Source organism: Gymnoscopelus microlampas, assembly GCF_963454915.1.
Source record: "Gymnoscopelus microlampas genome assembly, chromosome: 13".
Taxonomy (NCBI): domain Eukaryota; kingdom Metazoa; phylum Chordata; class Actinopteri; order Myctophiformes; family Myctophidae; genus Gymnoscopelus; species Gymnoscopelus microlampas.
Genome location: NC_139950.1, coordinates 48,691,202 through 48,718,822, shown reverse-complemented (window position 1 = coordinate 48,718,822; position 27,621 = coordinate 48,691,202). Strand labels below are relative to the sequence as shown.

The following is a 27,621-nucleotide window of genomic DNA, read 5'->3' as shown; positions in this document are numbered from 1 at the left end:
GAAGAAGTGGACGAAGGAGCAAGTTCATTGACAGAACAAACAAGATGTCTGTGTTGATCAGAAGAACCGCAGCTGTTCTGCTGCAGAACTCGATGAGAACCCTGCCTGTGGCTGCACGCTCATACACTACAGGTATGTGTGTTTATAACGTATTAAACAGCTTTATTCATGTTTCATTATTCTTTATTTATGTGTGCAATGTCACAGTGTCACTAAAGTATAACGTCATTCATGTGCGACGCATCATGGTCAACAAGCAGCAGACTGCATAGTTCCTATGGTCTGGTGTAAAGGAACTAAGTACATGTACTCAAGTACTGCTGGCTGAGCCCCATATGGGCTTTTTGCTGTCGGAAGGAGGCATGCTCCTTGACAGATGTCATTCAGCTGCTGGGGGTCCCTGGACCCAGTGTATTTAACTAGCCAGTCTTGCTGGCTAGAGCATTGGTTCTCAAAGTGGGGTCCGGCCGGGGACCCCCAGGGGTACTTGAGGGGGGTTCCAGGGGGTCCCCAACTAAATGAAGGATAGTCAGGAACCAAATGGACCCATATGGGTCTGTAACTCAGAGAGTGTACTCAGAGAGTGTACAAATGGAACCAAATGGATGAAGATTTTTCAATATAAATTGGGGTCCCAGAGATTGAAATGCCATTAAATGGGGGTCCGTAGCCCTAACGCATGTCAAACTGGGGGTCCTTGAAATTTAAATGGTTGAAAGTTACTGCTAGAGTCGTACAAATCTTCTCCTATGGGGGTCCCTGGCATATATTTTCAAATGGGGGTCCGCGGGCTATTATAAGTGTCAATTTGGGGGTCCTTGACATGAAAAGGTTTGAGAACCACTGGGCTAGAGGTAAAGATTTGCATCAGTTTAGTCACATGTTAGGCTTTGCACTGCATCTGTGACTTTTGTGTGAACTCTGACCTGGATGCTGGTTAATCTGCACCACCACTATAACTGCACATTTAATCCGTAACCTTTTTAATGTTCTATCCGAGATTCAAACCTGAATCAGTGTCCTGCACAAGAGACAAGATTTCTGCTGCTTCAGTTGCACAGTTCCCACTTGAGCCTGGGGTAGATCTTGGTCTTATGAACTTTACTTTAGGCAGTACTACTTAAACCCAACAACTTCCCGACACCAGGGTCTAAGTCAGGGGTCTTCGACGTTTTCAGGCCAAAGACCCCTTGGCTGAGAGCGAGATAAAGCAGGGACCCCCCATTATATTCATATATTGTATAAAATATTTATTTTTTCATAGATTTCATAGGCAGCTTCATAGACTTGTTTCACAGCACTATCATGTTGGATTCATGTTAATGTGTATTTCCAGACATTTAACCATGCTCTAAAAACAATACTTAGTAAACCTGACCTTTCACTCTGTACTTAGCCTGTTCTTTTTCCCCCCTATGCTAAACCACTTTGCCGAAAATAGCAGATCTACAAGCGCACAACGCCTCGCAGCGCGAGGCGTTGTGCGCTTGTAGATCTGCTATGTTTGGCTAAAGTTCTCCTCAGAATAGGGATGCTTGGTTGAAGTGGTTCATGTAAAAATCACAAAAAGATTTGGCGGACCCCCTGTAGTAACTCTGAGGACACCCTAGGGGTCCCGGACCACCTGGTCTAAATATCTCAATGGAAGAGCAGGGACAGACCACCACCTCCAACCACTGCAAATGTACTATGTTGAATTAACATTCTCTGCCATACAGATTACAGGTTAAAACAAAGTTCTATTGGTTAAAATAAGTTCCAGCGTTGCAGCTTTAATGTTAAGGAAGCATAAAATAATGTTTTTTTGTGGTGGCCTTTGCTCCACTAGACCTATCAGTGGCTCATGGTCTTTAAACAGGCCTTGACACAAGGGTCCTACTAGAATGATTAACCACCAAGAAGACTTCAAATTCATTCTTCTGGTCATTATGTCTTGTTTTATTACCTGGGTTATGATGGGGATAGGTCAGTTCAGCTCGGACCACTTAGGGGGTCTACACACTACTCTACACTCACGAGTGTATGATAGGAATACATGTTTTTTTTTTGTTGCACAATGACAACGGGTGCCTTTACTCTAGAAACACGACATCCAGCGTGTCACAACCTCAAAACCCCCTTAGTCCATGAGCCAGAGCCCCAAAATTGAGCCAGATATTGAATATTCCATCGTTAAAAACCTTTGACTCCAACATCTTAACAAAATGAAATAAGAATGTTCACTCTGGCTTTGTCCAATGTTCTAATGTTGATTCTGGAAAGTTATACAAATTCGGGCATATTTTCGTAATGCCTAATTTGCATATTTAAATATACAATTTCAGAAAACTTGTAATACGATAAATCATTGTCTTCATGTAAGTAATCAACTCAGGAAGTTTCATTATGATAACTCTTTTTTAAATGTTGTCATTTTTTCACCTGTCATCTACAGTACGTATGGGGAAAATAACAAAATGTGTGATAACCATGAAAAAGCTGCTCCTGTGGAGAGGTTATCATATATTTATTTACTCGTATTGACCCTATGAACAATTTAATATAGGTTTGGTTTTGCCCACTCTTTCTATAATGAAATCTTGTCTGGCTCATGGACTACCTGTGAAGAAGAACAGTATAAGACTGTGGTTGTACTGGTCAGCTCCTGTGTGTGTGTGTGTGTGTGTGTGTGTGTGTGTGTGTGTGTGTGTGTGTGTGTGTGTGTGTGTGTGTGTGTGTGTGTGTGTGTGTGTGTGTGTGTGTGTGTGTGTGTGTGTGTGTGTGTGTGCAGGGTTGAGCTGTAGGGGGTACGGGGGGGTACGGCGTACCCTTAGTTCTGACACTGTGGGAGCTGGGGGCGCGCGTGCACGCACCGTCAGCGGCGGTCTTTCACGCCTTAAAGTTTAAAAACAATAGCCTCTCAAGGTTCGCGCCGTCAGTGGCGAGCCGTTCTCAATAGCGTCTACCTGGCTGCTTTGCATAACATTAGGCTACTCGAGAAAAGACACGGACTTGAATTGAATGTGTTTCCTCTCACAATGACAGACAACATCTCTGCACTGCAAGGTGTGAAGGGGATCGCTTAGCAGAGGACCCAGTTCTCTGAGACAAGACAAAGACAAGTTGTCTGATTATTTTAAGTAGGCCTACTTATGTGTGGGTGAGTCTATGTAAAGGGCTTTTATATAAAATTAAAAGGAAAATAAAATAATTAATTTGAAACAAAAATAAAAACAACAAATTAACAATGCAACAATACAACAAAATAATACATATGATTACATTAATAATCACATATTGAATACAGTATTTCAACTAGCACTGAGCTGAGTGGCTATGTGCGCGCGCGTGACGTCATAAAATACAGTACCCTTAGTTCAAAAATCCACAGCTCACCACTGTGTGTGTGTGTGTGTGTGTGTGTGTGTGTGTGTGTGTGCGCAGGGCGTTGCTGGAAATGAGCATTGTGCTCAGCTACTACCCTGGGTAAATAAAGAATAATTAAAAAAAGAAGTAATGCGTAAGTTGCTAAAGACAAATAATAGAACAGCTGCAACAGTCAGGTAGAAGTTCAGATATCTTGATATTGCAATATCCCAGACATGTAGTCCAGTCGTTCCCAATCTTCATAGCTCGAGACCCAAAAGAGAGATTTGATTTATTCTCGGGACCCGAACCAGTGAAAATAACCGATCTTCAAGCTCACGTGTCGCAAACACGAGATCTACTATTTTCACTCCATACAAAAAAAAAGAAAATGTCCAATTTCTTGCATTTAATGAATTTCCTTTGAAACATTTTTGGTTTTTTTTGATTGGTGTTCTATGTCATTGGTTCTCAAAGTGGGGTCCGTGGACCCCCAGGGGTCCTTGAGGTAGTTCCAGGGGGTCCCCAGCTAAATGATAGATTAGGCACCAAATGGACCCTTATGGGTCTGTAACTCTGAGAGTGTACAAATGGAACCAAATGGACCCTAACGGGTCCATTTGGTTCCATTTGTACACTCTCAGAGTTACATTAACATTGATTTTACAATATAAATTGCGGTCCAAGTGATAGAAATGCCATTTAATGGGGGTCTGTAGCCCTAATGCATGTCAAACTGGGGGTCCTTGAAATTAAAATGGTTGAGAATCACTGCTAGAGAGCCGTAAAAAATCTTCTCTTATGGGGGTCCCTGGCATATCTTTTGAAATGGGGGTCCGTGGGCTAATAAGTGTCAATTTGGGGGTCCTTGACATGAAAAAGTTTGAGAACCACTGTTCTGTGTTGCCCCCAGGAACTCCATATGAATACATCCTGGTGGAGAAGCGCGGGGAGAAGCAGAACGTGGGCTTCATCCAGCTGAACCGGCCCAAAGCCCTCAACGCCCTGTGTGACGGGCTGATGCTGGAGGTGGGCCGGGCTCTGGACGCCTTCGAGGCGGACGGAGAGATCGGAGCCGTCGTCATCACCGGCAGTGAGAGGGCCTTCGCTGGTAAGATGGTTCGGTATGATTATGTCAATCTTACGTGTTATTATCATCTTATCGTTGTTGTCGGGGCAGAAATATTCTAACTTTTCGTGTTTTTTTTTCCCTGTTAATGAACGCCCTACTTGATCACACTAGGGGTCTTCAACAGGGGGTCCGGTCCGGGACCCCTAGGGGGTCCTCAGAGTTACTACAGGGGGGACGCCAAATCTTTGTGTGATAGGATACTTTTTTACATTAACCACTAGCACCTTTTCTGAGGAGAACTTTAGCCAAAAATAGCCGATCTACAAGCTCACAACACCTCGCGCTGCGACCTGTGAGCTTGTAGATCGGCTATTTTTTGTCAAAGAGGTATAGGTGTAGAGGGGGAAAAAAGGAGCAGACCACGTAAAAAAAAAACCCACAATTTTATACAATATAGAGGGGGTCCGTGCTTCATCTCTCTCTCAGCTAGGGGGTCCTTGGCCTGAAAACGTTGGAGACCCCTGCTCTAGAGTGTCACACAAGAGCATCAAAACGCTTGTAGATCTACTACTTTTGCTGTTTTTGAATCCTGAATCCTGAAAAGTAACAGTTTTGGAACATATGAGGTTTCCACCTGACAGAAACGATGGCATCTTATATCTAAAGCAGAACGTTCACAAAGTACACTGCAAAAAAAACAAGGTTTCCGGCTATGAAAACCGATGAATATGAGATGTAAACTCAGAGAATTTACAAGAATTTACAAGAGTTTTCCACTCGGAAAACTCAAAGTTTTGTAGGTCGGTAAACTCCTGTATGGTACCAAATTAAGTATGCGTGACCCTCTGCTGGGGTTGCTGCCAGAAAATCACACCTTCAGCCCTGACCTAGATTTCCACAATTTGGTAGGGGGGAGATCCCCCCTCCCTATCTCGAGTAATGCTACTGAGCATGTGCAATAAGCCACGTATGATTGGCTGTGACGTAGGTGGGCATCCCGCCCTCATTTTGGGGGTCACATTGTGTGGGGGGGGGGCTCACAAGGTGACCCCCCCTCCTAGGGATCTTGGGGGGGGGGGGTGCCCCCCCCCCTTATTTTATTTATTTATTTATTTATATATATATATATATATATATATATATATATATATATATATATATATATATATATATATATATATATTGATATGTTATGTATGCATTTATTTAGTTATATACACACACACACACATATACATACATGATTCTGAAAACAAATAGGCAACAATCTCAGTCAGGTAAATTGTGTTTATTGATAAAAAAAAAAACATATGAATATATATATATTTTCTTAAAGCGAACATTTGTTACTCAAATCTTTGTTTCTGGGGATTCTACAAATATCTTCTAAAACAGTAAAAAAAAAAAATCCCCAGGGGTCCTTGAGGGGGTTCCAGGGGGTCCCCAGCTAAATGATGGATAGGAACCAAATGGACCCTTATGGGTCTGTAACTCTGAGAGTGTACAAATGGAACCAAATGGACCCTTACGGGTCTGTAACTCTGAGAGTGTACAAATGGAACCAAATGGACCCTTACGGGTCTGTAACTCTGAGAGTGTACAAATGGAACCAAATCTGCTCCAAAATCGTGGAAAATGTGTGCAAATCTTTGAATATATATATTTTCTTAAAGCGAACATTTGTTACTCAAATCTTTGTTTCTGGGGATTCTACAAATATCTTCTAAAACATAAAAAAAAAAAATCCCCATCTCCAAATGTTTTTTTCCAGGGACCCCCAGAAGTTGTACAAAACTCCCACAAAGGGGACAATAATAACAAAAAGAAATTGTAGTTCTGTCTCTCAGGCAGTGTCTCGCTGAACGGCCTCTCTTGTCTTTGGAGTCCCTCCACCAAACTGGACAACTTAGTTACTGTGTAAGAGAGCTAAAAATGAGCTGTTCTGTGCCAGTGTGTCTCGCCGCACGCGGTGGTGATGAAGGGAACGCGGGTCTCTTCGGTTGTCTTTCCTCTCCAGAAGCACCTGGCATAAAGCAGAAAGCTCCTCATCTCTCTCGGGTGGAGATGAAACAATCCACACCGCCCGTCCATCTACGATGCCGTCCTCTTCATCTGGGCCTGCGTGCGCCCACACGGCCCTTTCTCCATCAGACTCCAGACATGCAGTCCTGGTGGTCATCAACTGTAAAACATAGAATAGCAATTAAATTATGTATTACATTACCATTATTACAGGAACACAGAATGTAAAACAAAAAAACATCTTACAAACAGTTCCATATAACTTACCCTCAATCTTCTCTGTCGGCTCTTCATTGAGGCATTCATCTTTTTCTTCTGGTCAGCATTCTCTGGTTGGTCCAGGCGATGGCTTCTTCTCAGAGACTCAAAGAGAGTCCTGCAAGCCGCTGAAATACAAGGAAAACACAATTAGGATCTATTTAGTTGTTTATCTACACAAACAACACAATTCCACATCTACACTGCTCTAAAAGAGAACCTACATGTGACTGCAATGTTTAACTGGCCCCAGTAAAAGTCTAAAAAGCAGTATATGTTAGTTGACTTGATTCCAGAGAAGCCAGTTTCAGAGTGCAGACTGCAGACTGTAGACACCTCCACCCCACCCCCGACCTGTTCAAAGCCTCCATCAAAACCTAGCATTTAAGCTTTTGAACTGTATGTGAAAGGCTAACACAATTACCTACTTAGATAAAAATAAAACAAATCAATAAATATGTTGTAGCACATGTAAAAGTTTCAGCTAATAGCTTAGCTAGCATACTATAATAATTCAACCAAGACAAGCAGGAAGAATACCCAAACTGAGCAGCATAAAACAGCATGAAAATAAAGTTTAGCTTGTGTTTAGCTTGATGTAAACAAGCCATAGGCTTTTTGGGGTTTAAAATCCTCTTAGCAGACCTTGTATTGAACTGTAGGTTACTTGCTCTTTTTTTTTAGCAAACTGCTAATAAAGTATTCAATCAAAATCAAACAAAGGAATACACAATAATCTATAACTTAAAGAGATCTGTACAGCATGTAAATCCACTTACTTTCTTAGTTTTCACTCCTCTCTGCTTGGCTCCTTTTCTGATTTGAATTTGGTGAACAAAGGGACTCAATGGGGTCCTGGAAGGGCCCAAATAAGGACCTTTAGCTGTCCTGAGAAATGCCTGACCAAATAAACAATAAATAAATAACAATAAAATACTAACTGAATACTAAATACAATGGGCTTGCCTGTCTTAAGGTAAATGTGTAATAATGCATAAAAGCAAACATCACCAGCCTTTATCAACATAACCTGTGCTGCTGTAAATGAACACCCGTCTCTCTCTCTCTCTCTCTCTCTCTCTCTCTCTCTCTCTCTCTGTCTCTCACACACACACACACACACACACACACACACACACACACACACACACACACACACACACACACACACACACACACACACACACACACACACACACCATCCCCCTTCACACCTCAAGCAAGCTCGCTTGCTTAGGCTACTCCCCTGTCTGTCTTTGAGTGTCTTCCCACAGGTCCTGCAGGCTGGGCATTGGGTTTTCTGAAAAACTTGTGTCCAAAACAGTTACTTTTCAGGATTCCATTTAAAAAAGCATTTGATGCTTTTGTGTGACGCTGTAGTATGAAGAAGTAGGGCGTTTATCTAATAAAAAACATAAGTTTGAATATGGAGATAAGAGGTTTCTTTTCGACAACAGCGATATAGCAGCAACTCATTTGGTCTTCTTCAGTTTAGTCTTTGGTTTGCACACATCCACTCACTTACTGATTCTACAGACTAACACACTCCATGCCATTCTTTGTTATATTTAAGTTAAATATATGATATTATTGTATACACTTTTAAACCAGCCGTGTGTCTTCCTCCTTTTTGTTATGGCCTACGAGCCAGGTCGTAACAGTGTACAGTAGGTAAGATACCCGCAGCAGCACATAAAGCAGACATGTCCAAAGTCTGGCCCAGGGCCCAAGCGTGACACACAGGCAAAGGTGGACACACACACACACACACACACACACACACACACACACACACACACACACACACACACACACACACACACACACACACACACCATTAAGTCAGTCACCTATTCGGTGAACAGATATGGGAAATATTCTTATTCACTTAGATTATATATAAAAAAAAGATTAACAAATGAAGCCCTTTTTTAAGCCCTTAACAAAAACATTGAAAAGTATAGTTTTGTTTTGTTCCATTTTTGCTTTGGTAATGGGGAGAGGGAGAGAGAGACCCCCTCTTTAAACAAAGAGTGAATTTGGATGTCAAAGGAAATGGCCAGTCTCCTGCTGGGTCTTTGTCTGGCAGAGGAACGGTAAATCACTGATTTCCAAAGTATATAGACGTATTTCACAGTAAACATTTTCAACTGTAAATTTCCAATTACGTACAAAAACACCAGCAAACTGCAGGTTTACTGAGCAACTGTAAATGCCCAAAAATGCCCATTAATGCCTCTTTTCTTGCAGTGGTACAGGCATCCAAATGATACAATCCTAGATGCTGGACAGAAAGAATACATTATAAAATTAAAATATAGAGTCTGCACACTTGATCGTGCTCCCATAGTGTATTTATTTAATCAGAACCAAGGTGATGTTTGGAGCATCTCCGCTCTTCCCGAGACAGGGAAACTACACAAAAGGACACGCCTTCAAAAACACCCAATTATGTTCACAAATGATCAATTACCATAGACATATTTATCTACTCCATGAAGTGGCTCATTTTGTAAATATGGTGATGACTACACCGTAGCCATGGTAACATCAAGAATAGTCCATTTAACCACTTAAAGGAGTAGTAGCCTTGAATTCATGGAGATTTTAGTTTTTGGTCGTATTCCTAAACCAATAATTTGATGACCGGCTCATTGGTCAGTAGGAGACTCAAAGAGTCCTATGGGAGACTCTGCCTTAGGAATGTGACTAATCAAAAAAATCTCCATGAGTTCAAGGCTTCATGGGGTCTGTTATTGATAGAAAATAGGTAATCTTTTGGGGTGAACTACTCCTTAAGCCCTATTTTACACTATGCTACACTATTCGAACATGGCCGATCAAAGCTTCCAGATCGGATATTTGTGTAAACTTTTGCAAGATTTTCACCTATAATGATAATAATGCCCGAAACAGGAATGTTGTGGTTAATAATGTGGTTTAATCTCTGTATTGATCAGAGGGTGATGGTTAATAATGTGGTTCAATCTCTGTATTGTATTGATCAGCGGGGGCCGACATCAAAGAGATGCAGAACCGAACCTTCCAGGAGTGTTACGGGACGAATTTCCTGGCTCATTGGAACAGAGTGTCTGTCAACAGGAAGCCGGTGATCGCCGCCGTCAACGGGTTCGCCGTGAGTCTCTCCCAATTCATCTTCTAAAGGACCTTAAAGGAGTAGTTCACCCCAAAAATGACTTCTTTTCTATCAATTGCACACTCCATGAAGCCTTGAATCCATGGATTTATTTTTGTTTTTGTCGCATTCCTAAGCTAATAAGCATGTTCAATTTTGTAGCAAATCGCACTTTCTGCGTTTGATGCAGCTAAGCTACAATCGCTAGACCCATTGAAAGGGTTTAAGAAGAGTGGAGAGAGTTGTAAGCACATTACTCAAACCTGGTGTCTTTGATGGTTTTTTATTTACTATACAAACATTACAAACATAATCTAGTCTAAAACTTAGTTACCAGTTAGCAACGGTTAGCACTTTAGGCACCGGTAGTTAGTGGTTAGGTAATAAAACCTGAGAGAGAGAATAAGCACATAACACACAGAGTATTAAGGATATGACTTCACATCAGACGTACACATCACAAGTACAAAATTACAATGTTACTCACTATTGGTCTCTCACTCTCTTGTAGGATCTCGGTAAGTTACTTAAAACCCATATTTCAGGTAACCCACGGCACTGTTTCTTCTGAATCTGAGGTCCTGTGCTCAGACAGCTTATTATATCAACTTCACACATAAGGTCCGCCTTTAGGGCAGAACTTAAGCAACAGGAAGTTCTGGTTACCCACAAGGCTTTGCGCTTTGTCATGTACTGCTTCTTATCACACAAAGGCTGGCTAGCTCTGGCCTTCTGCCCTGTCCACCTATTGTTTCTTATCTCACACCCTTCCCCCGCTGGTATGCAAGGAGAACCCTTTGAGGCAGCTTCCTTAGCAGGGGGTCTACAGTGGGCTTGCTAGACTCAACTTGAAGGGACATTAAATTAGTCCAACAGGACAGTTGAAAATAAAGTACATTACTATATCATTAATAATAATCCACAATTATCTTTCATAATCATAGATTATTCCACACCTGCCACCTGTGTGTCTGATCTAGGATCCAAGACACACACAAAACATTCCTCGTGAACTTTTTGGCTCTTTAGATAACGGCTCGGTAAAACAATTGTTTAGTATGGCTCACACATTGTCTCTAAGTGGCTCCAAACCCATACACTGAAACAATTAACAGTTCAACTTAATGTTCAATTTGTTTGAAATACTTTTTGGACATTGTGGCTAATATTTGATCTCAAATTGACTTTACTTCACAGTAAATCATGACCAATTTAATTTAGCAACAATTCTTTTGCACTAGTTTATCCCTGAGATTTTTCCTAAATCCCAGGACAAATTAACTTTAATTGTAGTTATTATCTATATTCAAGCATGAACCCTCCAAGGCCCATTTGTTTGACACCCACGTGCCTCGTCTTTTCTTCTCTCTTCCCACTAAGTCAATGTCCTATTTTAGGGCATGTTGCCATGGTAACTGACATTGTAATTAGGGCAAAAGGGTTAAAAGATTATTAAAATAGTTGATCTACAATTTCACCTCAAGAAATATTAACTTTAACCTCAAGCACACATACAAAAATGCTTCTTATACAATCAACAAATAATAATTCAAACGGGTCTGATTGCTCATACCATGAGTCAAACATCAGTAGAGAATAATTGTTGTTGTGCGGAAGAACCTCCCAACTTATGTTGCATTTTGAACTTAGTGGCATAGTTTTGGAAGTTACAAGTAGCTTAATACATTTCATTATGCGTTAAGTTTTTCTTCTGTGGTATATTGCAAACCTAGAAATGATACTTTCATTTACAAAATATATATATATATGTAAACAGTCGCTCAAATAAGACATTTCGATTTTTTAGACACCGCGCTGGCATCTTTTCGCTTCTCGTCAGCACTGCCCCCTTACTCTGAGGGTGGCAGCGCAAGTGTCAGTTTGTTCGCCAGTGTCACGCTGCTGGCACCACCAGCCGCCAGTGGGACTGCTTTTTTTTTAGCAGCTCCCTCCTGGGGCCTCTTCTCAGCTGTTGCCAAGAAAGAGCTGGTTGCCCCCTCCGCAGAGGGTGAGGAAGGCTCATCTTTTATCTTCACCTTCTTTTTTCTAATTATTCCAGCCCCACCAGGACGAAGCATTCTCTCTGCCTGGATCCTGGCGGTAAGAACTGAAGCGACCTGACGTAGCACCCTGCCTCTCTTTTCTCTCCGCAATTTCCTCATGACCCACCGGACTGGAGCGAAGAGGTCAGGAGGCTTGCATATTTCACACTCGCATTTTTTCAAGAGGTCAGGAGATTTGCAGTTCGCACATTCGCATAATTTTACCTCGACTGGCCTGCAAACCAAGGTTTGCCTCCTGCCACCGTTGTGAACTGGAGGCTCGGAGGAAACACCGCTTTCAGCTGGTAGCCTGCCACCGCATAATTTTACCTTGACTGGTCTGCAAACCAAGGTTTGCCTCCTGCCACCGTTGTGAACTGGAGGCTCAGAGGACACGCCGCTTTCAGCAGGTAGCCTGCCACCTTGGTTACCCCGAGGCTCCGTAGGACCACCCAGCTGGCTGGCCATGGCTCTCCGCCCTGGCGTAGTGGTGTGCTTCCCCTCCATCTTGGGTGGGCTGGTGTCGACGTTCGTCATAGCGGCGCCCTCTGGACGGTCCTCCATGGCAGCTGTCGTGGCTGACACCTCCGACGGTGCCTCTCCTGGTGCAGCTCCTTCAGTAGCGACCTCCAGCGGCTGGCTCTCCGCAGTTACTCCCTGGACCTCCTCCGTGAGGAGTGAGTCAGTGTAGACGTCCTCTGACGCCCTCGCCGGCGCCTCTCCTGCGGCCTCTGGTGGATGGTATCCCTCTGCGTTGAGTGGGTCCTCCTCCGTGGCTCTCACGATTGACGCCTCTGTGAAGTCATCGACCTCCGATGGCACTCCCTCCTCGGCCGCCGACTCCTCTGCGACGTTGACTCCCTCTGGAACCTTCTCAGCGTCGTCTTCTGGAGCAGTAGCAGCTTCTGGTTCAGCCGCTTGCACAGTGGGAGTAACTTTCTCACCTCCCTCTGCAGCGTAGAGTGGGGTCTCTGCGTTCGCAGCTTCGTCTGCAGGAACAGCAACGCCTGGTTTGACCTCTGATGCCACTCCCTCCGGATGGCCCTCTGGACGGACTTCCTTCTCAGCGTGGTCCCCTGGAGCTGGTCCGACCTCCGATGGCACTCCCTCCGGATGGCCCTCTGGATGGTCTTCCTCCTCAACGTGGTCCCCTGGAGCAGTAGTGAAGTCATCGACCTCTATGGCAGCAGCGGCGATGGCTGCTTGGACAGTGGGAGTAATTTTCTCACCCTCCTCTGCAGCGTAGAATGGGACCCCCGGGCAGGACCCTGCGTTCGTCCCTGGAGTGGTGCCATCTGGGTTGACTCTCAGGACTGCTGGCCCAGTAGATCCTGTAGGTGTGACCTTCCAACCCCCCTTTGCAGCGACCGGCTTATCTGTAGGAGTGACATTCTCACCTCCTGTTGCTCTGTCCTTTACGACCGGATCTGCTGCCTTCTTATCTGTGGAGATAGTCACTCGCTTTTCCCTCACAGCAGGGGGGTCTTCACTCACTTCGGCTTTTGACCATCTGGTCAAAGTTGCCTCCTTGATTCTCTCTATAGTCTCGTCATACTCAAGGCAACAGACATCCTGTATCCTGCAGATCACAGATGAATCGATGCCAACAACTTCCAGTATGGCGATAGAATATGTAACAACCTCCAGGAATCTATCTAAATCAGCTTTTAGCTCCCATGCCACCCTTTCGCTTGGTAGACAACAAAGAGCAAACTCTGCCTCTCTCCTAAAAACTGCTTGAGCTGCTTCACACCTCTCTAGTAACTCAGCTAACACTTCCATTCCCCTTTTTTACCTGGCCTTCTTGGCTTCTACAGGACTTAGGTAGGCCTTTTTTGTTAGTCTTAATTCAATAGGCTGTGAAAGCAATCGTCAGTTCTTTTAGCACGTAGTAGTGTTGTTCAGCCTTTAGCTAATAACAACAATAATTAATTAACACTGTGTTTAACCTGTAATAGCACTCACCCTGTAGCATTCTATGCAAGAAGCCTGTTAATGGTCTATTCACATTTAGTTATTTTGTTAATTAATACTGGCAGGATTTATTTAGCTCTACCAAAGTAAATAATAGCATTTAACCCACAATGATGACTTAATCCACTGCTATCGTAACCATCTAGTTGCTCCAGTTTTAGTCTATCATAAAGTCTGGTTGAACATGGTATTACACTAGTGGTAGAAAACCTCCCCCACCCCTTATCAGTAAACAATGGCCTTTTAACTCCCAATTATAAGATCACCTCATAATCTGTCTTTTAGTCTAATTTGTAGCTATATTGCAGTGTCTGGTCTCTCATAAAGCCTAGTTAAACCATGAATACTATTTTAAAGTTTGTCTAATCAGCTTAAAGCAAGCATCTATGATTAGATTATTAACCAAACCTAACTACTTCTCCTCTCAAGGCGTGTTAGAATTTGGCGGTTAGCTTAGCACTGTCTTGTAAGTGAACAAAGACAATGCTAATTTTCTCCCCCACCACTCAACAGTGGCAGTGGCAGTTAGCTAGCAGCTAGCACTTTATGCTAGACAATAGATCTGTTAGCACTGTGAGCTAGCGACACTAAGAGTAGCTCTCAGGACTGTTAGCTTTCTAAACCCCCTTATTGGTACGCTAATCAAACTTTTAACGGTAGCCTAGCTACATAACCTGTGGTTAGCTTCTAGCTTCTCCCTCAGCTCCTTATTCTTAGCACGCAGCGTTTCACAATCTACAGTCTCTTTTCTCCACGGTTTTCACAAACTGTGGGGCTTTGTTCATAGCAACCTGATAGCGAGTCTCTTCCCGGTGGTTCCTCGGGCCCGTACGGTATTACTGCCTCGGTCCTAGCGTCGTGTAGGCCGCCGGCTCCGTGTATCTCCCTTCGCCTCCGTGGACAGATGACTTCCTTCAGTTTGTGTTAGTTGAGGCCCTTTGTCCCCTTTGTTCACACAACTAGCACTGGTTCATTAAGCCAGCGTTAGTTCTGTGAGCCTATTTAAACCTGTCCCATACCAGGCCTTATAATTATTTTGTTGCAACTAACTCCTCATCTAAAGAGACAGTATAGTTATACGTTCCGCTTCAAGCGCCATAGGCTACCACGGCTTCATCTGTGTCATATCTTTACAACAACACAGCATCACTCAATTATATCATCCGCTTCCAGGGCCTCTCTCTTTCCTAGAATTACAGAGGCTACCACGGGACCTTTTCTCAAGGTTCATCCGCTTCTATGGCCAAATACTTTCTTAGAGTTTACCAAGGCTACCACGGGTTTACAATCGTTTAATTACTCTGTAACACTTAACTCTGTTTAATGACTATAACCAATACACACAACCAGACACACTAGTGGTTGATTACGTGTAACACTTAAACTTTGTTAATGACTATGTAATTAATCCTTAAAACTGTACTGTGTTATACCCCTGTATAACACGGAGGCCTTATTAAAGGCCGCTTAAACTGACAGAAGTCCCCTCCGGGGACTACTAACTGCGTAGTTCAACGCTTAAAACTCGAATATGCCTCCTCCGGAGGCATCAATAGTTTTATTACTGTTCAATTTTGTAGCAAATCGCACTTTCTGCGTTTGATGCAGCTAAGCTACAATCGCTAGACCCATTGAAAGGGTTTAAGAAGAGTGGAGAGAGTTGTAAGCACATTACTCAAACCTGGTGTCTTTGATGGTTTTTTATTTACTATACAAACATTACAAACATAATCTAGTCTAAAACTTAGTTACCAGTTAGCAACGGTTAGCACTTTAGGCACCGGTAGTTAGTGGTTAGGTAATAAAACCTGAGAGAGAGAATAAGCACATAACACACAGAGTATTAAGGATATGACTTCACATCAGACGTACACATCACAAGTACAAAATTACAATGTTACTCACTATTGGTCTCTCACTCTCTTGTAGGATCTCGGTAAGTTACTTAAAACCCATATTTCAGGTAACCCACGGCACTGTTTCTTCTGAATCTGAGGTCCTGTGCTCAGACAGCTTATTATATCAACTTCACACATAAGGTCCGCCTTTAGGGCAGAACTTAAGCAACAGGAAGTTCTGGTTACCCACAAGGCTTTGCGCTTTGTCATGTACTGCTTCTTATCACACAAAGGCTGGCTAGCTCTGGCCTTCTGCCCTGTCCACCTATTGTTTCTTATCTCACACCCTTCCCCCGCTGGTATGCAAGGAGAACCCTTTGAGGCAGCTTCCTTAGCAGGGGGTCTACAGTGGGCTTGCTAGACTCAACTTGAAGGGACATTAAATTAGTCCAACAGGACAGTTGAAAATAAAGTACATTACTATATCATTAATAATAATCCACAATTATCTTTCATAATCATAGATTATTCCACACCTGCCACCTGTGTGTCTGATCTAGGATCCAAGACACACACAAAACATTCCTCGTGAACTTTTTGGCTCTTTAGATAACGGCTCGGTAAAACAATTGTTTAGTATGGCTCACACATTGTCTCTAAGTGGCTCCAAACCCATACACTGAAACAATTAACAGTTCAACTTAATGTTCAATTTGTTTGAAATACTTTTTGGACATTGTGGCTAATATTTGATCTCAAATTGACTTTACTTCACAGTAAATCATGACCAATTTAATTTAGCAACAATTCTTTTGCACTAGTTTATCCCTGAGATTTTTCCTAAATCCCAGGACAAATTAACTTTAATTGTAGTTATTATCTATATTCAAGCATGAACCCTCCAAGGCCCATTTGTTTGACACCCACGTGCCTCGTCTTTTCTTCTCTCTTCCCACTAAGTCAATGTCCTATTTTAGGGCATGTTGCCATGGTAACTGACATTGTAATTAGGGCAAAAGGGTTAAAAGATTATTAAAATAGTTGATCTACAATTTCACCTCAAGAAATATTAACTTTAACCTCAAGCACACATACAAAAATGCTTCTTATACAATCAACAAATAATAATTCAAACGGGTCTGATTGCTCATACCATGAGTCAAACATCAGTAGAGAATAATTGTTGTTGTGCGGAAGAACCTCCCAACTTATGTTGCATTTTGAACTTAGTGGCATAGTTTTGGAAGTTACAAGTAGCTTAATACATTTCATTATGCGTTAAGTTTTTCTTCTGTGGTATATTGCAAACCTAGAAATGATACTTTCATTTACAAAATATATATATATATGTAAACAGTCGCTCAAATAAGACATTTCGATTTTTTAGACACCGCGCTGGCATCTTTTCGCTTCTCGTCAGCACTGCCCCCTTACTCTGAGGGTGGCAGCGCAAGTGTCAGTTTGTTCGCCAGTGTCACGCTGCTGGCACCACCAGCCGCCAGTGGGACTGCTTTTTTTTTAGCAGCTCCCTCCTGGGGCCTCTTCTCAGCTGTTGCCAAGAAAGAGCTGGTTGCCCCCTCCGCAGAGGGTGAGGAAGGCTCATCTTTTATCTTCACCTTCTTTTTTCTAATTATTCCAGCCCCACCAGGACGAAGCATTCTCTCTGCCTGGATCCTGGCGGTAAGAACTGAAGCGACCTGACGTAGCACCCTGCCTCTCTTTTCTCTCCGCAATTTCCTCATGACCCACCGGACTGGAGCGAAGAGGTCAGGAGGCTTGCATATTTCACACTCGCATTTTTTCAAGAGGTCAGGAGATTTGCAGTTCGCACATTCGCATAATTTTACCTCGACTGGCCTGCAAACCAAGGTTTGCCTCCTGCCACCGTTGTGAACTGGAGGCTCGGAGGAAACACCGCTTTCAGCTGGTAGCCTGCCACCGCATAATTTTACCTTGACTGGTCTGCAAACCAAGGTTTGCCTCCTGCCACCGTTGTGAACTGGAGGCTCAGAGGACACGCCGCTTTCAGCAGGTAGCCTGCCACCTTGGTTACCCCGAGGCTCCGTAGGACCACCCAGCTGGCTGGCCATGGCTCTCCGCCCTGGCGTAGTGGTGTGCTTCCCCTCCATCTTGGGTGGGCTGGTGTCGACGTTCGTCATAGCGGCGCCCTCTGGACGGTCCTCCATGGCAGCTGTCGTGGCTGACACCTCCGACGGTGCCTCTCCTGGTGCAGCTCCTTCAGTAGCGACCTCCAGCGGCTGGCTCTCCGCAGTTACTCCCTGGACCTCCTCCGTGAGGAGTGAGTCAGTGTAGACGTCCTCTGACGCCCTCGCCGGCGCCTCTCCTGCGGCCTCTGGTGGATGGTATCCCTCTGCGTTGAGTGGGTCCTCCTCCGTGGCTCTCACGATTGACGCCTCTGTGAAGTCATCGACCTCCGATGGCACTCCCTCCTCGGCCGCCGACTCCTCTGCGACGTTGACTCCCTCTGGAACCTTCTCAGCGTCGTCTTCTGGAGCAGTAGCAGCTTCTGGTTCAGCCGCTTGCACAGTGGGAGTAACTTTCTCACCTCCCTCTGCAGCGTAGAGTGGGGTCTCTGCGTTCGCAGCTTCGTCTGCAGGAACAGCAACGCCTGGTTTGACCTCTGATGCCACTCCCTCCGGATGGCCCTCTGGACGGACTTCCTTCTCAGCGTGGTCCCCTGGAGCTGGTCCGACCTCCGATGGCACTCCCTCCGGATGGCCCTCTGGATGGTCTTCCTCCTCAACGTGGTCCCCTGGAGCAGTAGTGAAGTCATCGACCTCTATGGCAGCAGCGGCGATGGCTGCTTGGACAGTGGGAGTAATTTTCTCACCCTCCTCTGCAGCGTAGAATGGGACCCCCGGGCAGGACCCTGCGTTCGTCCCTGGAGTGGTGCCATCTGGGTTGACTCTCAGGACTGCTGGCCCAGTAGATCCTGTAGGTGTGACCTTCCAACCCCCCTTTGCAGCGACCGGCTTATCTGTAGGAGTGACATTCTCACCTCCTGTTGCTCTGTCCTTTACGACCGGATCTGCTGCCTTCTTATCTGTGGAGATAGTCACTCGCTTTTCCCTCACAGCAGGGGGGTCTTCACTCACTTCGGCTTTTGACCATCTGGTCAAAGTTGCCTCCTTGATTCTCTCTATAGTCTCGTCATACTCAAGGCAACAGACATCCTGTATCCTGCAGATCACAGATGAATCGATGCCAACAACTTCCAGTATGGCGATAGAATATGTAACAACCTCCAGGAATCTATCTAAATCAGCTTTTAGCTCCCATGCCACCCTTTCGCTTGGTAGACAACAAAGAGCAAACTCTGCCTCTCTCCTAAAAACTGCTTGAGCTGCTTCACACCTCTCTAGTAACTCAGCTAACACTTCCATTCCCCTTTTTTACCTGGCCTTCTTGGCTTCTACAGGACTTAGGTAGGCCTTTTTTGTTAGTCTTAATTCAATAGGCTGTGAAAGCAATCGTCAGTTCTTTTAGCACGTAGTAGTGTTGTTCAGCCTTTAGCTAATAACAACAATAATTAATTAACACTGTGTTTAACCTGTAATAGCACTCACCCTGTAGCATTCTATGCAAGAAGCCTGTTAATGGTCTATTCACATTTAGTTATTTTGTTAATTAATACTGGCAGGATTTATTTAGCTCTACCAAAGTAAATAATAGCATTTAACCCACAATGATGACTTAATCCACTGCTATCGTAACCATCTAGTTGCTCCAGTTTTAGTCTATCATAAAGTCTGGTTGAACATGGTATTACACTAGTGGTAGAAAACCTCCCCCACCCCTTATCAGTAAACAATGGCCTTTTAACTCCCAATTATAAGATCACCTCATAATCTGTCTTTTAGTCTAATTTGTAGCTATATTGCAGTGTCTGGTCTCTCATAAAGCCTAGTTAAACCATGAATACTATTTTAAAGTTTGTCTAATCAGCTTAAAGCAAGCATCTATGATTAGATTATTAACCAAACCTAACTACTTCTCCTCTCAAGGCGTGTTAGAATTTGGCGGTTAGCTTAGCACTGTCTTGTAAGTGAACAAAGACAATGCTAATTTTCTCCCCCACCACTCAACAGTGGCAGTGGCAGTTAGCTAGCAGCTAGCACTTTATGCTAGACAATAGATCTGTTAGCACTGTGAGCTAGCGACACTAAGAGTAGCTCTCAGGACTGTTAGCTTTCTAAACCCCCTTATTGGTACGCTAATCAAACTTTTAACGGTAGCCTAGCTACATAACCTGTGGTTAGCTTCTAGCTTCTCCCTCAGCTCCTTATTCTTAGCACGCAGCGTTTCACAATCTACAGTCTCTTTTCTCCACGGTTTTCACAAACTGTGGGGCTTTGTTCATAGCAACCTGATAGCGAGTCTCTTCCCGGTGGTTCCTCGGGCCCGTACGGTATTACTGCCTCGGTCCTAGCGTCGTGTAGGCCGCCGGCTCCGTGTATCTCCCTTCGCCTCCGTGGACAGATGACTTCCTTCAGTTTGTGTTAGTTGAGGCCCTTTGTCCCCTTTGTTCACACAACTAGCACTGGTTCATTAAGCCAGCGTTAGTTCTGTGAGCCTATTTAAACCTGTCCCATACCAGGCCTTATAATTATTTTGTTGCAACTAACTCCTCATCTAAAGAGACAGTATAGTTATACGTTCCGCTTCAAGCGCCATAGGCTACCACGGCTTCATCTGTGTCATATCTTTACAACAACACAGCATCACTCAATTATATCATCCGCTTCCAGGGCCTCTCTCTTTCCTAGAATTACAGAGGCTACCACGGGACCTTTTCTCAAGGTTCATCCGCTTCTATGGCCAAATACTTTCTTAGAGTTTACCAAGGCTACCACGGGTTTACAATCGTTTAATTACTCTGTAACACTTAACTCTGTTTAATGACTATAACCAATACACACAACCAGACACACTAGTGGTTGATTACGTGTAACACTTAAACTTTGTTAATGACTATGTAATTAATCCTTAAAACTGTACTGTGTTATACCCCTGTATAACACGGAGGCCTTATTAAAGGCCGCTTAAACTGACAGAAGTCCCCTCCGGGGACTACTAACTGCGTAGTTCAACGCTTAAAACTCGAATATGCCTCCTCCGGAGGCATCAATAGTTTTATTACTGTTCAATTTTGTAGCAAATCGCACTTTCTGCGTTTGATGCAGCTAAGCTACAATCGCTAGACCCATTGAAAGGGTTTAAGAAGAGTGGAGAGAGTTGTAAGCACATTACTCAAACCTGGTGTCTTTGATGGTTTTTTATTTACTATACAAACATTACAAACATAATCTAGTCTAAAACTTAGTTACCAGTTAGCAACGGTTAGCACTTTAGGCACCGGTAGTTAGTGGTTAGGTAATAAAACCTGAGAGAGAGAATAAGCACATAACACACAGAGTATTAAGGATATGACTTCACATCAGACGTACACATCACAAGTACAAAATTACAATGTTACTCACTATTGGTCTCTCACTCTCTTGTAGGATCTCGGTAAGTTACTTAAAACCCATATTTCAGGTAACCCACGGCACTGTTTCTTCTGAATCTGAGGTCCTGTGCTCAGACAGCTTATTATATCAACTTCACACATAAGGTCCGCCTTTAGGGCAGAACTTAAGCAACAGGAAGTTCTGGTTACCCACAAGGCTTTGCGCTTTGTCATGTACTGCTTCTTATCACACAAAGGCTGGCTAGCTCTGGCCTTCTGCCCTGTCCACCTATTGTTTCTTATCTCACACCCTTCCCCCGCTGGTATGCAAGGAGAACCCTTTGAGGCAGCTTCCTTAGCAGGGGGTCTACAGTGGGCTTGCTAGACTCAACTTGAAGGGACATTAAATTAGTCCAACAGGACAGTTGAAAATAAAGTACATTACTATATCATTAATAATAATCCACAATTATCTTTCATAATCATAGATTATTCCACAAAGCATGTATATCTGCTATTTTTGAATAGCTCAAAGTGTAAAATAATGCTTTTTTAGCTCAAATCTAAAAATGACAAAGTTCCAGGTCTTAATGGGTTTAAAAAAAACCTGCACATCCACAGACATCTTGTGTTCTGTTTATAGCGAAATAAAGACTGTTGCCTCCCCACTCAAAACTGAAAACAAACTCCACTTGTCCGAACGTTTTACTTACTTGCCACGGGCAGGCAGGCAACAGTTATCAGTTGTCAACTAACTGCTCTGCAGTGGCGGATCGCGTTAGAAATGTTATTGTTCCAGTCGTTAGACGGGACCCTCGACCATCACGCAGACACCCTTTGTTTACGTCCGGGTCCTCGCTGAGCCGTCTACAGATCTAAACATATCAGCGTAAATGGTAAGAACGGTGGCACTGGATGCACCCTGATTTAAAAAACCTCTGGCACTTGGTGGCACTCTGGTGTTAATTGTGAAAATGTGTGCAAATCTTTGAATATATGTTTTTTTTAAATGAACATTTTTAACTTTGCTTTTGGGGATTCTACACATGTCTTCTGAATCTTAACAGTTTTCTGAAACAACATGAAAATATATATTCAAAGATTTGCACAACTTCTCATGATTTTTTTCAAAAATAGCAGATCTACAAGCTCATAGTGCCATGAGCGTGTGTATATCTGCTATTTTTGAATCGTCCAAAGTATTACATAATGGTTAAAGTGGTTAAAATCTAAGATTACAGATTGGCAGTCTTAATGGGTTAAACTTCAAGTGAACACTATCACCATTTTCATCGTTATCTCCATATATTTGTCGTAGAGCTGATGTTCCTGTTAGGAGTCTAACTGAAAAGTCATATCTGTAATGCTGCTGAGGTTTTGCTGAAGAGAAACTGGTGTAAAATCTGCCAATGGGAAAATCACAACCCGGTTTTTGAGCCACTACACTCGGGTGTCTGACGTTTGTCCTTGTTAGCTGTGTTTATGGCAAAATAAAGATGACTTGACTTAAAGATATGAATGGCATGCCAGGCTGACGCTTTCCCACAAAATGCATCATTGGAATAGAAGGAATGCAGAGAAAGGCTCTATGGATTGTATCCAAATGCCTAGGAGCTTCATAGGCATTTCATAATCAAGTAGAGTCTTAGTTCACCCCCAATTTATTTTTTTCCTAGCGATTAGCCCCCTCAGGAGACTTTAATTCATGGCGCCAATAATCTGATGACCAGCGGACCGGTAGGCAGCGGTTCCGGTAGGATATACAAAGGAGACTCTTTGTGTCTCCTACCGGAACCGCTGCTGGTCATCAGATTATTGTTGGCAAAACAAATATCCATAAATTCAAGTCTCCATGGGGGGACTCATCCATAGGGGAAAAAGTCATTTTGGGGGTGAACTATCCCTTTAAGGTTTCACAGGAGAAATGTTTCATATTGGCAGAAAATCAATTGGAAACGTTCTCTTAATGTCTCTGATGGTTTGTGTGCTTTCAGCTGGGTGGGGGCTGTGAGCTGGCCATGATGTGTGACATCATCTATGCTGGAGAGAAGGCTCAGTTTGGACAACCAGAGATTCTGCTGGGTACCATTCCTGGTAAGGCTTTCTGCTGTCTTTCACAGTTAAAGGAGTAGTTCACACTGAGCACTATAACTATAGTTCACACCAACTATAAAAAAAACGACACAAGGGTGAATGATATATAGTTATCTTTATAGTTCTAGTGCTCAGTGTGAATGTCGCTTAAAGCTGCAATTATGAGCTTATTTTAACCACTGTAATCCTGTCGTCCCTATTTTGGACATTACAAGCAAACGTTATGAAAAATGATCAGAATTTACCAAAATGGCATATCTACAAGCTCACTGCTTGTGTGAGCTAGTAGATTGGCTATTTTTTGCTATTCATCGTACAATGAAGAGGGTAATGAATAGAACATTTTAGCCAATCTGTACTTGCATGTCAATAACAGTGACAGTTACAGTGGTCAGCCTCCCTATTCTTCAATTGAGACAATTAGACCCCTTGTGTCAGGTAGTTGTACTGCATCCTCTCATTTTGACATGGTTTTGTTGCTTTTGTGTGCCTGCAGGAGCCGGTGGAACTCAGCGACTCACCCGCGCCGTGGGGAAATCCCTGGCCATGGAGATGGTATTGACAGGAGATAAGATCAATGCTCAGGAGGCCAAGCAGTCGGGTAACTCAAAGACCATGTCGTTACATATACTTTCACTTGACTAGACACGGGTTCTGACCATGGTAGGCCATACATACCAGTGTTAATGTTAGACTAAAAAACATTTAGTATTTAGTCGACTCGAAGATTAAACAATTTCAGATGACTATAACTAAATGGTGTGTCTAAGACTAAGAAAGATTAGTAAAAACTCTGGCTCTGGCTGACTTGATTCATTCATTCTGGCACTCAATGAGTTATGAGACTACACACATTTGCACCCTCGTCTGTGAATGCACCCTAAAAAGATCTCTCTGCATACAGTATAGTGCTGTATGTTTCTACTTAACAAACCGTTTGCAATATTTGTCTCATAGCTAGTGATATAGATATGGAGCTACTGGCTCATGATGACGAAGACTGACGTTGCCTTTTTATTTTCACTGTCAAATCGATGCCTACATTGTAGGCAAATGCCCTTTTCCTACAATATGTACATTTTTGCAAATAAATCTTGTTGTGGTTTTGAGTAACTGAGTTTTGTTAATTTTTTTTTGTTTTGTTAATTTTATTGACTGAGACTAAAAGACTCAGACTTAAGATATTTTGATATCTAGTCGACTAGACTAAAGACTAAACAATTTCAGATGACTAAAATAGGACCAAAAATAAATGATGTGTTATCAAAAACCTAAGACTAAATCAGAATTTGCTGTCAAAATGAACACTGGTCCATACTGACTGAGAGGGATGGGGATTTCAATTATTTTTTCAACTAATGGACCTTGTCAGCCGATTTGCTTTGAGTTGTGAAATAAAAGATGGAAGAGAATTAGGCCCGTTCACCCGTGCCTGCACCCACAGGTTAAAACCGCATTTCTGTTCTTCAGGTCTGGTGAGTAAAATCCATCCGGTGGACCAGCTGGTGCCGGAAGCCATAAAATGTGGGGAGAAAATCGCAGCTAATTCCAAGCTGGTTTCAGCCATGGCCAAGGAGGCTGTGAACGCAGGTGTGTGTGTGAGCTTTTACTTTACTTCTCTGATTGAACCCGGCCATCTCAAAACCAACCCAACAACTTGTAGCCCCTTTAAGACCTGAGGCCCATTCTACAAACGCCTTCTAAATCAGTACTTCTCAAACTTTTTCGTGCCCCCAAGGACCCCTAAAATGATATGTATTTGTTGTTCGTGGACCCCCCCACCTGAAAATGTTTTGTGCCAGGGACCCCCCCCAGAAGAGAAGATGTGTTTAAAAAATGAAAATAATATAAATTATTCAACATTTTCAAACACGTTCAAGATTTATTTTTAATCCATGCGTTTAACCTGGAACGCATCTGTGTCATTTTACGATTACTTTGGCTATTCAAAAATAGCAGATCTACAAGCTCATAGCGCGGCACTCGTGCCGCGCTATGAGCTTGTAGATCTGCTATTTTTGGATTTTGTTTTTGCAAATCTTTGAATACATATATTTTTTTAAGCGTTTGGATTTAGGAAAACATTTTTTTTATCGGCCTCAGGTCTTAATGGGTTAAGAAATGTAAAAAAAAAATCAGATGTACAAGTGACGCGCTGTGAGCTTGTATATCTGCTATTTTTTGAGAACCACAGTTCTAAACCACTGTCCTAAATCCTAATAGTTTTCTAAAATAAAAAATAGAGACAGAGATGCTTTCCTGGTTTTAATGGGTAAACCCATTAAGACCTGGGACGCATCTTAAGATTTCTTTGGCTATTCAAAAATAGCAGATATACAAGCTCATAGTGCGGCACCGAGTGCCGCGCTATGAGCTTGTAGATCTGCTATTTTTGAAAAATCGTTAAAAAAAAAGTATGTTTTATATTTTTTTCAAAAATCTGTTAGGATTTAGAAAACATTTTAAGAATCGGACTCAGGCCTTAATGGGTGAACTGACCTTGTTTGTGTAGCTGTATTTTGTATGACCGTATTTTATAATTGACCGTATGTGTGGTTGCAGCGTATGAGCTGACCTTGGCCGAGGGGAATCGGTTGGAGAAGAGGCTGTTCCACTCAACCTTCGCCTTGGTTAGTACAAATGTGACAATCTGACATTGCACGAGCGAGGCTGACCGCCGGAGCGGGTTTTAAGTTTGACCTTTTGTGTGTCTGTGTTTTACCCCAACAGAACGATCGCAAGGAAGGCATGACGGCCTTCGTGGAGAAGAGAAAGGCCAGCTTCCAGGACGATTAAAGATCGGGAAAATATTTGACTCATGCCTGATTTACTGTATTACACCGTCGTGCAATGGAGTTTAATAAGCTGAGCTCAAATTAACTCTGAAATCTCTTCCATGTCATCGTAATCTGAATGCTGCTAAAATCACGAAAAACAAAATGAAGGCATTAACTCATTGAGTGCCATTGACGTCAATAGACCAATTATTTGTGATTGGTTCATGCAATCAATTCCCCAACATATTGTTCTGGGGGTTGCGCTGGTTTCAGTTCATTCAACCTCCTGTTGCGTGTTGGCTAGTGAAGCACGTCCTAGCAGGACCTGACAGAATGGGGTTCATTTGGTGCCGGCCTGCGCGCCCTGGAAATCACGTGGTCTAAAAACTATTCAGCCAGTCCAGTCTACATTTTTCTCTGGTTTCTTTGCCCAGATTGCGTTTTTGGTCAAAACAAAACTATATTCAATGGATGAAAGAAGAGAGACTCTCGTCTTTCCCCTCAGACATCTGGTGTTTATAAATCATCATAGAAAAAACATATTCTGTGGGTCTCGAAAGATTAGTAAAAACTCTGGCACTGGCTGACTTAAAGGAGAGATCCGCACATGTTAAGTGTTATCTTTGATGTGTCCCTAATCACTCACCAACATTGAAAGGGACGTTGAGTTATTTCAGAGATTCCCCTTTCGTCCAGTCTGGCGAGCCCCTCCGTTGGCATAATGGGAGCCCGTGGAAGGCTGAAATTCGCCTAATATAACCGATGCAAAGTTATTTTTTTTCTCTACTCCTGCTCAGTGTTGAGTGTCATGATACTCAAACATGCACTGAATGTCGCGAACGAGCCACCATTCGTGCAGAGCGAGAGGACGCAGGTTGCTTGTTTCTTCCATAGAACCTGGCAAATTTCAGCCTTCCACGCTGACTGGACGAAGGGGAATCACTGAAATAACTCAACGTCCCTTTCAATGTTGGTGAGTGATTAGCGACACATCAAAGATAACACTTAACATGTCCGGATCTCTCCTTTAATGAATTCATTCTGGCACTCAATGAGTTATGAGTCTACACACATTTGCACCCTCGTCTGTGAATGCACCCTAAAAAGATCTCTCTGCATACATACAGTAGTGCTGTATGTTTCTACTTAACAAACCGTTTGCAATATTTGTCATGGCTAGTGATATAGATATGGAGCTACTGGCTCATGATGACGAAGACTGACGTTGCCTTTTTATTTTCACTGTCAAATCGTTGCCTACATTGTTAGGCAAATGCCCTTTTCCTACAATATGTACATTTTTGCAAATAAATCTTGTTGTGGTTTTGAGTAACCGAGTGGACAATTAATTGGAAGTTAAATGAAGGAATGCCTTAAACCCATTAAGACCGGGAACGCATCTGTGTCATTTTAGATTTCTTTGGCTGTTCAAAAATAGCAGATCTAAATCTTGAGAAACTTTTTTTGATTTTTTTTGTTTTTTTTCAAAAACTGTTTAGAAGCGGCCTCAGGTCTTAATGGGTTAATCCCTGTGGTATAATGTAGTGGACTTTTAAAGTGTGGCTTTGTTGAAGCTGTTAGTCCGTAGTCTGT

The 27,621-nt window shown here is 43.0% G+C and overlaps 1 protein-coding gene and 1 long non-coding RNA gene across 2 annotated transcripts; one reads left to right on the top strand and one right to left on the bottom strand.

Moving 5' to 3' along the window:
- On the top strand, nucleotides 1-27,355 carry LOC311058197 (enoyl-CoA hydratase, mitochondrial-like). The gene is made up of 8 exons (XM_084075561.1): nucleotides 1-132; nucleotides 4,259-4,456; nucleotides 9,706-9,833; nucleotides 23,152-23,251; nucleotides 23,748-23,852; nucleotides 24,722-24,841; nucleotides 25,814-25,881; nucleotides 25,982-27,355. The coding sequence occupies exons 1-8, from the start codon at nucleotides 45-47 to the stop codon at nucleotides 26,045-26,047; spliced, it is 873 nt and encodes a 290-aa protein (XP_083931687.1). The 5' UTR covers nucleotides 1-44; the 3' UTR covers nucleotides 26,048-27,355.
- On the bottom strand, nucleotides 6,498-7,626 carry LOC311058864. The gene is made up of 3 exons (XR_014602086.1): nucleotides 7,477-7,626; nucleotides 6,707-6,825; nucleotides 6,498-6,599 (listed from the first exon to the last, which is right to left on the bottom strand). It is a non-coding gene; the product is annotated as an uncharacterized lncRNA (long non-coding RNA).
- Nucleotides 27,356-27,621: the final 266 nt, after the last annotated feature.

What these genes read in the sequence shown, in the direction of transcription:
- LOC311058197 (XM_084075561.1), top strand. Translation starts at nt 45, where the DNA reads ATGTCTGTGTTGATCAGAAGAACCGCAGCTGTTCTGCTGCAGAACTCG. An exon ending in TCAGGAGGCCAAGCAGTCGG is followed by an intron (nt 23,853 to 24,721) that starts GTAACTCAAAGA and finishes TCTGTTCTTCAG; the next exon opens with GTCTGGTGAGTAAAATCCAT. An exon ending in CAAGGAGGCTGTGAACGCAG is followed by an intron (nt 24,842 to 25,813) that starts GTGTGTGTGTGA and finishes GTGTGGTTGCAG; the next exon opens with CGTATGAGCTGACCTTGGCC.